This window comes from Myotis brandtii, unplaced genomic scaffold (assembly GCF_000412655.1).
Source record: "Myotis brandtii unplaced genomic scaffold, ASM41265v1 scaffold490, whole genome shotgun sequence".
NCBI classification, from domain to species: domain Eukaryota; kingdom Metazoa; phylum Chordata; class Mammalia; order Chiroptera; family Vespertilionidae; genus Myotis; species Myotis brandtii.
Window position 1 is genome coordinate 1,684,444 of NW_005368708.1, and position 10,192 is coordinate 1,694,635.

The 10,192-nt window shown below is 50.4% G+C and overlaps 2 protein-coding genes across 2 annotated transcripts; both read right to left on the bottom strand.

The window, feature by feature from the left end:
- Window positions 1–1,840: 1,840 nt before the first annotated feature.
- On the bottom strand, window positions 1,841–2,721 carry LOC102256232 (claudin-34). Its single transcript, XM_005876636.2, has one exon. It carries the CDS (start codon window positions 2,709–2,711, stop codon window positions 2,025–2,027), a length of 687 nt encoding a protein of 228 aa, XP_005876698.1. The 5' UTR covers window positions 2,712–2,721; the 3' UTR covers window positions 1,841–2,024.
- A 6,195-nt stretch (window positions 2,722–8,916) lies between these two features.
- Window positions 8,917–9,567, bottom strand: LOC102256530 (claudin-34). The gene has a single exon (XM_005876637.1). It carries the CDS (start codon window positions 9,565–9,567, stop codon window positions 8,917–8,919), a length of 651 nt encoding a protein of 216 aa, XP_005876699.1.
- Window positions 9,568–10,192: the final 625 nt, after the last annotated feature.

A 10,192-nucleotide genomic window follows, 5' to 3' on the forward strand; every position in this document is an offset into this window, starting at 1 on the left:
TTGTTTGGGTTCTATAATTGCAACATTGTTTTGGTCCTGCTCGCTCCAGCTCTGATGGCTGAAAGCAGGTTTCTGGGTTTTGTTTAGCTTCTATAATTGCAACATAGTTGCTTAGAGTGCAAGCTCAGAGGCGGGCAGCAGTAGGCGGGAAAGCCTTGGCTTCCTCCATCACTGGAGCAAGCAAGCCTCCTGTTCGCTTCAGCTGCCTGGCTGCCGGCTGCCATCTTGGTTGGCAGTTAATTTGCATGTCCTGCTGATTAGCCAATGGGAAGCATTCGGGGGTATGGTCAATTTGCATGTTTCTCTTTTATTAGATAGGATTGTATCTTAGGTTTCATAGACCTGGCTCAGTGGATAGAGCGTCGCCCCACAAAGTGAAGGGTCCCGGGTTAGATTCTGGTCAAGGGCATGTACCTTGGTTGCTGGCTCGATCCCCAGTAGGGAGCGTGCAGGAGGCAGCCGATTGGTGTTTCTCTCTCATAGATGTTTCTAACTCTCTATCCCTCTCCCTTCCTCTCTATAAAATCAATGAATATGTACTTTTGTAAAAAATGAGACCGACCACAGATGTTTCCCTAGGAGCCATTTCCCAGCCATCCCAGACCTGCATGGAGAATGGGTCAGACTCGGCCCAAGGCCAGCCCTGAACGTCCCATGGGAGGCAGAGGCTCCTTTCAAACCCCAGGGAAGGGAGCCAGGATCTCTAACTCAATGCAGAGGCTGTGACTTCCTCCCAGTTCTAAGGACGATGTGCAAATCATGGCAGGCAGTGAAGGGAACATTTCCTAAAGAAGGCTTCCACCACTTTACACTTGCTCTGTCAGAGGGAAGAGGGAAGAATCCATGGCCCACAGATCGGATTCAAAGCCCAGAGGCAAAGGTTCCATTGAACATTCTAGGGTCCACAGGCAATGTCTTTGGAACACAGATTTAAATAGCTGATAGACTTATGCCCCAAGGGGAAATTTTTTCAAGTATTGTGCTCTCAGAGTCTTAAATACTCTTTGAGAAGAAGCTCATTTCAGCCTAGCTGGTGTGGCTCAGTGGTTGAGCATCAAGCTAAGAACCAGGAGGTCACGGTTTTATTCCTGACCGGGGGCTTGGTCCCCAGTGGGGATGCGTAAGAGGAATCCAATCGATGATTGCCTTTCATCATTAATGTTTCTATCTCTCCCTCTCCCTTCTGCTCTGAAATCAATAAACATATATTTTTTTAAAAAATGCTCCCCTCTCTTAAAAAATAATTAAGACTTAAGAGGCTGAGTGAACATCTTATGCAAAAATGAAGAAATAAATAAAAGTGTAGAATTACTTTTGAAGCATTTAAAAATTCTGGTAAGTATATGATGTTCATAAGAAATAGTTGTTAACTTTATTTTTTTTTCAGATACCTTTTTAGTTGTTAATTTTAAAGGTATACTATGGTTAGGCAAGGAAATGCCCTTTTTTTTAAAGAGAATAATTTTGAAGTGCAAAGGGATGAAGGAACATGAAGTCTGGGGTTTGTGTTAAAGATCTTCGGAGAAAGAAAAATAGATGAAAAGAAGGGAAGGAAGGAGAGAGAAAGCGAATATGGCAACATCGCAGTAACTGTTGAGTCTGATAGTGGTAGGGGGATTCCTTCCACCGTTCTACTGTTGCACATGTGGGGACTTGCATGTGGTGGAGAGGTGTTAGGGCCATGCCATGGAAGGTCAGGCCGGTCGTTTTTAGTGGGCGTTTGAGAGGGAGCTGTGAGAATCCCAGCAACTCTCATTTCCACACAGTAGGTGTCTAGCATTGATTATTTACCCAATAATAATTAAAATCCAGGTTTAGTAAGAAATCTGGACAGTGGTTTTTTGGGGAATTTTTTTAATGAAAGTTCCTTAACCAATCAATGAGCCCAATTTGGACATAGAAGCCAATGGCCACTTTCTGCTCAAAATGAACTTTGCCTTGGAACTATTTCATAGAGCATCCTGATAACACTTCACCCCCATAAGCGGGTCTCATGGATTTGCACAGCTATGCAACCGGGAATTTCACACTTGTGAGACTTCGGGGTACACGTGGATGTTGGGGGGCAGCTGGAAAGAGATGGTAAGCAGCCCACTCAACAGCATGAGGAAGGCAGCCAGAACCGCCACGGGCACGGTGCTGCCCATCTCCTGCCGGTCCGGCCTGAAGGGAATCTGGAAGGATGGTGGGAAGTGTATGCCCTCTTCATTCATCACGGAGTGGTGGTTCCAGATCACAGCAGTGAAGATAAATGCACCCGCTACGACGCTCAGGACTCCGGAAGCGAAGAACAGATTGCAGGTGGTGTCCTTCTGAAGCTGCCCCGCGTACACTCTCAGCAGGCCCGTGACCATGAGCACTTTCCCCAGGAGCCCGAGGAGGCTGGCGGCCAGCAGCAGGTTCTGAGCGATGCGGATATCGAGCGGCAGGTAGGTGTCACTGTAGTGAGCGATGCGGATATCGAGTGGCAGGTAGGTGTCACTGTAGGTGTAGCGGTGACATGCTATGGGTCTGCTGTGGAGGTTGGCGGACTGGTAAGTGCAGACCTTCCACATCCCTATGCAGGCCAGCCCCCGGGAGGGGGCGGAGATGCTCTCCATGTACCACAATCGCCACTTGGCCAGGCCCATGCAAATCATGGAGAACATCCATCCAAGGGTGTTGAGGGTGAAACTCACTGCCTGGCAATTGGGGTCGATGAAAAAGGCCATGGCTATGTTTCCAGGGGATCTGCAAACCAATAGAGGGCGTCATGAGGTGGGACCCACAGCCTGGAACCGCCCCCAGGGGGTGAGCGGCACTATATTGGAGAGGGAGATGCCATATTCCAGAATGGAGACACTTGACCCCCATGCTCTGCTGGTGAAGGGTCCTTGGGCAATATTTACTGAAAGCCTTAAAATATACAGACTTTCACCCTGGCAGGGTTGCTAAGTGGTTAGAGCATCTTCCCAATAGGCCAAGGTTGCCGGCCTCAATCCCTGGTCAGGGCACATACAAGAATCAACCAATGAATGCATCAGTCAGTGGAACAGCAAATTGATGTTTCTCTCTTGCCCTCTCTCTCTGTCTCTAAAGTCAATCAAAAGATGTACACACTTTCTAACAAGCAGTTCCACTTCTGGACATTTGTGAAAGACACACAATTAAGTTTGGCTACAGCTCAGCTGGCGTGATTGAGTGTCAACCTATGAATTAGGAGGTCAGGGTTCGATTCCTGATCAGGGCTTATGCCCTGGTTGTGGAGTTGATCTCCAGTGTGGAACATTCAGGAGGCAACAGATCCATGATTCTCTCTCATCACTGAGGTTTCTATCTCTCTCTCCCTCTCCCTTCCTCTCTGAAATCAATAAAAATATATATTTTTGCATGCTCCCAAGAGTCAGCAATCCCACTTCTGGATTAATACCCTGAAGAAGGGAAAGCAAGGGCACAAGCAGAGAGTTGCAAGCAGATAGTTGCACCCCCATGTTCATAGCAGCGTTATTCACAACAGCCAAGAAGTGGAACCAGCCCAATGTTCATCGTGGGTGAGTTCACAGACAGCATGTGGGCCGCCCATACCATGGGATATCATCCAGCCTTGAAGACATTCTACCGAGTGAAACAAGCCAACAACACAAAGACAAACGTGCATCATTTCATCTCTATGTGGTCCCTAGAGCAGCCACACTCAGCGACAGAAAGCCATTGTGGGAGCCAGGGGCTAGGGAACAGAGGGGATGTAGTGTTCATTGGCACAGAGTTTCCGTTTGGGGAGGTGAAAAAGTTCTGGAGATGATGATGGTGATGGTAGCACAACATTGTGAAGGTGCCTAGTGACACTGCACTGTACGCTTAAAAAAGGTGACTGTTCAGTCTGATCAAATCATTGGATTGATACCTGTCCCCTGGGATCTGCCCTTTAGGACACTTCACAACAGGCCTTCCCTCCCGCTTACACCACATCCCACTTGTAAGACCACATCCCGCTTGTAAGACCATTATCTTTCTCCTCTGGACTGTCCCAGGACACGGACCCTTTAAAGCCTAGAGTCCTTTTACCCTCTGACTGCCTGTCACTGGGGCTGGTGCCATTTGGGGCTCAGCCCATCTGGTCTCCAGGTGACCCAATACATTCATGATCCCTCACCCCTTTTGGCCTGTGTGTTCCCTGTTCGGCGACCCTGACGGTGACATGATAAGTGTTCTGTTATTCCCACTTTACCTCCACGAAATAAAACAAACAGGCTGGGCCCCACTGACCCAGGGATGTGTCTCCGAGGGAGTGGGTGTCTGAGAAGGGCGACTAGCAGGTCAGGCAGCGCTGCCAACTCACACGTGGCTCCTCTGGGGGTCCTCCGCCGATGCAGGACTGGCCACACCGTGGGACCCGGCCACACGGGCCTCAGCCACACGAGGGCCTGGCACACGACTCCCAGCCCTCTCCTCAGCCTCCAGTCCACAGCCACATTCCACCCCCATTGTCCTGGCTAGCAGGGTTCTGTTGCCGGGTGCGGAACACATGGCAGCATCCAATCTTCACTGACCACTAGGCTTTCTCTGTTTCTCATCAGGCACCCTCTCTGCCTGCTTCCCAGCAGGCTGCGCTCAGTGCGGACCATGGAGTCCTCAAGGTCTATTTGACAGCAGCCGGGTGTCCTAACCACTCCCTCTCCCGTCCCCTAGAAATGGTCTCTCCCACACCTCCCAGAGGAAATGACTGTGCAAATAGCAATAACACCGGCCGGTGTGGCTCAGTGCAGAGAGTGTCAGCCTGTGGACCGAAGGGTCCTGCGTTTGATTTCAGTCAAGGGCACGTACTTGGGTTGTAGGCTCCTCCCCAGTCCAGGCCCTCATCCAGACTCATGCAGGAGGCAACCAATCGATGTGTTTCTCTCACATCCATATTTCTCTCTATCCTTCCCTCTCTCTTCCACTTTCTCTAAAAAATAAATGGAAAAATATCCTCGGTTGAGGGTTCAAATAAATAAACAAACAAACAGCAATGACAACACATTTACACTGGCGTCCGCAGCATTGGCCCTACACGGGCGAGGTTGCTATGAAAGCCCAGTGATAGCCAGCACGTTAGGAAAGACCCTGGAGCTTTGGCAATGACTTTCCCGCTGCACCTCGGGTGACGGCATCGTGAATGTGGCGTCCACTAGCGAGATCCAGTGGAAGGTGAAGGTCACTCCTGACTGGGAGAAGCTGGCCGGCTAAGGTGGAGCGTGTCAGATGGGGCTGCTGTGAGAAATGAGGCTGTCAAAAAGGCACATGGTGGTGGGGCTTTTGTGGCCCATAGTTAAGACCAAATTTTATGTGGGAGTCAAGTTCTGCAGGAACCTCTGCTTAGTTCCTGTGAGAAGGAACTTATTCCAGCACGTGGGGATGTGTGCAAGGATGCGCACAGGAACACACCGAATGGACTTCATACCTGAGCCACGGGACAAGTGAAATCATCCCATAACCCCATGTAGAGAACACATTCAGTAAACCATTGTGTCCTTACAGTGGACTATTACACAGAAATTCAACCTTATGCTGAAAAATAATTGGTGGGGGGAGGTAAGTTCCCAATGTTAAGTAAAAAGCAGGTTTCAAAAATATGTGGCTCAGTGGTTGAGCATGGACCTAGGAACCAGAAGGTCACGGTTTGATTCCTGCTCAGGACACATGCCTGGGTTGTGGGCTCCATCCCCAGTGTGGGGCATGCAGGTGGCAGCCGATCCATGATTCTCTGTCATCATTGATGTTTCTCTCTCTCCTTCTCCCTTCCTCCCTGAAAACCATCCTAATAAAAGAGTAATATGCAAATTAAACATCACTCCAACACAAAGATGGTGATGCCCATAGCCACAAGATGGGGGCACCCTGTCCTCTCAGCCCCGCTGGAGTCCTCTAGTCCTGGGCGTGGCCGCTGAGAGCAGGGCCTGCTTGGACGTTGCCACGACGAATCGGGAGCGGACAAGCAGCCCCACAGACCGTGCACAGTAGGGCCCTTTTGGCAGTTTCCTGCTGAGACCTGGGATTGGCCAAGCAGGCCCCTCAGATCGCGCACAGTAGGGCCCGCTTGGCCGTCGTCTGCAGCGACCCGGGAGTGGCCAAACAGGCCCCGCAGACAGCAGAGAACCACACGGAGCAGGCCTAAGCCATCAGTAGGACATCCCCTGAGGGCTCCCGCATTGGAGAGGGTGCAGGTTGAGCTGAGGGACCCACCCCCACCCCTGTGCATGAATTTTGTGCACCGGGCCTCTAGTAAAAATATATTTTAAAAAAAGAGTTGAAGTCTTTCTACAACAGAAATGTCCTTTTTGAGGTCTTAGACCAGATAGTCACTGTAATTCATCAGAGTCTTAAGTAGAAAGCCTGGGGGAAGGGCCACGGTGATGGGGAGAAAGTGTGCCGTGATGGGAGCCAGAGCCAGGCCACGGGGCGGCCTCCCTGAACGTCCTTGGCCCAGGATGGTGGGGGGAAGCTGACCTGGGTCCTCTGAGGTGCCTCTGTTCTGTTTCACGTCCAGTTGCACATTTATTGTCTCCATGGGACACATGTCCCGGGGATGGCGGTGGGCAGGTAGGAGAAGGAAGGGTCCACAGGGGATGGCAAACAGGGAGAACGAGGAAGAGAAAGGGCAAAGCCACTCCTGAGCAGGAACACAGCTCGCGGGGCGGGGCTGGCACTGCCTCTGCTCGGCCTCCCTCCACCAGTGCTGTCACCAGGGACTCCTCCCTGCCTGGTGCCCCCAGCAAAGGGCCTGGCACTGTCCCACGCTGGCACCAAGCCAAAGGCCACAGGGCAGCCTCTGGCTCCTGGGCACCTTGGAGGATTCCCAGGGAGGAGAGGAAGGAGAGAAATGCCACCGCCCTCAGGAGCCCTCGCGGTGCTGCACTCTCAGGAAATGCGCAGGACACGTTCTCTTGCCTTATTCCTGTGAAAAAATAATAAAGTGCGTCCCTTAAACAGTCATTGCCAAAGAGCCCTTGACAGGGGCTTGGAAGTCTTTTCCCCGCTTCCCCAGAGCAGACCCCGCCTGGTGGCTGCCTCACCTTCTGCGTCTGAACCTCATGACCTGTCCGCTTGCTCTCTGTTGACAGTGAGGGCCAGGAGAGGTCGAGAGACTGCTTTCCTCAGCCTCAGCGGTTCCGTCATTCCCCCGCGTGACCAGCAGGAGGCAGGCGCGCCGCCCTCTGCAGGGTATGAGGTTCCATAAAGGGTCCTCATCAGAAGCATGTCTCCCAAGAGCTTCTTTTTTCAAATAACCAGAGGATTGACTCACTTAAATAACACACATCCTCTTTCAAACCGGGCTCAGTGGATAGAGCGTCGCCCCACAAAGTGAAGGGTCCCGGGTTTGATTCTGGTCAAGGGCATGTACCTTGGTTGCAGGCTCGATCCCCAGTAGGGAGCGTGCAGGAGGCAGCCGATTGGTGTTTCTCTCTCATAGATGTTTCTAACTCTCTATCCCTCTCCCTTCCTCTCTATAAAATCAATGAATATGTACTTTTGTAAAAAATGAGACCGACTACAACTGTTTCCCTAGGAGCCATTTCCCAGCCATCCCAGACCTGCATGGAGAATGGGTCAGACTCGGCCCAAGGCCAGCCCTGAACGTCCCATGGGAGGCAGAGGCTCCTTTCAAACCCCAGGGAAGGGAGCCAGGATCTCTAACTCAATGCAGAGGCTGTGACTTCCTCCCAGTTCTAAGGACAGTGTGCAAATCATGGCAGGCAGTGAAGGGAACATTTCCTAAAGAAGGCTTCCAACACTGTACACTCGCTCCATCAGAGGGAAGAGGGAAGAATCCATGGCCCACAGATCGGATTCAAAGCCCAGAGGCAAATGTCCCATTGAACATTCTAGGGTCCACAGGCAATGTCTTTGGAACACAGATTTAAATAGCTGATAGACTTCTGCCCGGGGGGAGGGGGTATTTTTTCAAGCACTGTGCTCTCAAAGACTTAAATACTCTTTGAGAAGAAGCTCATTTCAGCCTAGCTGGTGTGGCTCAGTGGTTGAGCGTGGACCTAGGAACCAGGCGGTCATGGTTTGATTCCTGACTGAGGGCTTGATCCCAGTGGGGATGCGTAAGAGGAAGCCAATCAATGATTATCTCTCATCATTAATGTTTCTATCTCTCCCTCTCCCTTCTGCTCTGAAATCAATAAAAATATTTTTTTTAAAAAATAATGCTCCCCTCTCTTAAAAATAATTAAGATTTAAGAGGCAGAGTGAACATCTTATGCAAAAATGAAGAAATAAATAAAAGCATTTAAAAATTCTGGTAAGTATTTGATGTTCATAAATAGTTGTTAACTTTAAAGGTATACTATGGTTATGCAAGGAAATGTCCTTTTTTTAAGAGAATAATTTTGAAGTGCATAGGGATGAAGGAACGTGAAGTCTGGGGTTTGCATTTAAGTTCTCTGGAGAAAGAAAATAGATGAAAAGAAGGGAAGGAAGGAGAGAGAAAGCGAATATGGCAACATCGCAGTAACTGTTGAGTCTGATAGTGGTAGGGGGATTCCTTCCACCGTTCTACTGTTGCACATGTGGGGACTTGCATGTGGTGGAGAGGTGTTAGGGCCATGCCATATACTGTCAGGCCGGTTGTTTTTAGTGGGCATTTGAGAGGGAGCTGTGAGAATCCCAGCTACTCTCATTTCCACACAATAGGTGTATAGCATTGATTATTTACCCTATAGTAATTAAAATCCAGATTCAGTAAGACATCTGGACAGTGGGTTTTTTTTGGAAATTTTTTTAATGAAAGTTCCTTAACCAATCAATGAGCCCAATTTGGACATAGAAGCCAATGGCCACTTTCTGCTCAAAATGAACTTTGCCTTGGAACTATTTCATAGAACATCCTGATAATACTTCACCCCCATAAACTGCTCTCGTGGATTTGCAAAGCTTATGCAGCCGGGAATTTCACACTTGCAAGACTTCGGGGTACACTTGGCTGTCGGAGGGCAGCTGGAAAGAGATGGTCAACAGCCCACTCAACATCATGAGGAAGGCAGCCAGAACCGCCAGGAGCACGGTGCTGCCCGTCTCCTGCCGGTCCGGCCTGAAGGGGATGTGGAAGGATGGTGGGAAGTGTATGCCCTCTTCATTCATCACGGACTGGTGGTTCCACATCACAGCAATGAGGATAAATGCACCCGCTATGATGCTCAGGACTCCGGAAGCGAAGAACAGATTGCAGGCGGTGTCCTTCTGAAGCTGTCCCGCGTACACTCTCCGCAGGCCCGTGACCATGAGCACTTTCCCCAGGACCCCGAGGAGGCTGGCGGCCAGCAGCAGGTTCTGAGCGATGCGGATATCGAGCGGCAGGTAGGTGTCACTGTAGGTGTAGCGGTGACACTCTATGTTTCTGCTGTGGAGGCTGTTGGGCTGGTAAGTGCAGACCTTCCACATCCCAATGCAGGCCAGCCCCCGGGAGGGGGCGGAGCTGCTCTCCATGTACCACACCCGCCACTCGGCCAGGCCCATGCAGATCATGGATAAGATCCATCCCACAGTGTTAAGGGCGAAACTCGCTGCCTGGCAATTGGCGTTTTCAAACATGGCGATGGCCATGTTTCCAGGGGATCTGCAAACCAATAAAGGGCGTCATGAGGTGGGACCCACGGCCTGGAACCGCCCCCTGAGCGTGAGCGGCACTATATTGGAGAGGGAGATGCCATATTCCAGAATGGAGACACTTGACCCCCATGCACGGCTGGCGAAGGGTCCTTGGGCAATATTTATTGAAAGCCTTTAAATATACAGACTTTCGCCCTGGCAGGGTTGCTAAGTGGTTAGAGCATCTTCCCAATAGGCCAAGGTTGCCGGCCTCAATCCCTGGTCAGGGCACATACAAGAATCAACCAATGAATGCATCAGTCAGTGGAACAGCAAATTGATGTTTCTCTCTCGCCCTCTTTCTCTGTCTCCAAAGTCAATCAAAAGATGTACAAACTTTCTAACAGGCAGTTCCACTTCTGGACATTTGTGAAAGACACAATTAAGATTGGCTACAGCCCAGCTGGCGTGGTTGAGTGTCGACCTATGAATCAGGAGGTCAGGGTTTGATTCCTGGTCAGGGCACATGCCCGGATTGTGGAGTTGATCCCCAGTGTGGGGCGTGCAGGAGGCAACAGATCCATGATTCTCTCTCATCATTGAGGTTTCTATTTCTCTCTCTCTGTCTCTTCCTCTCTGA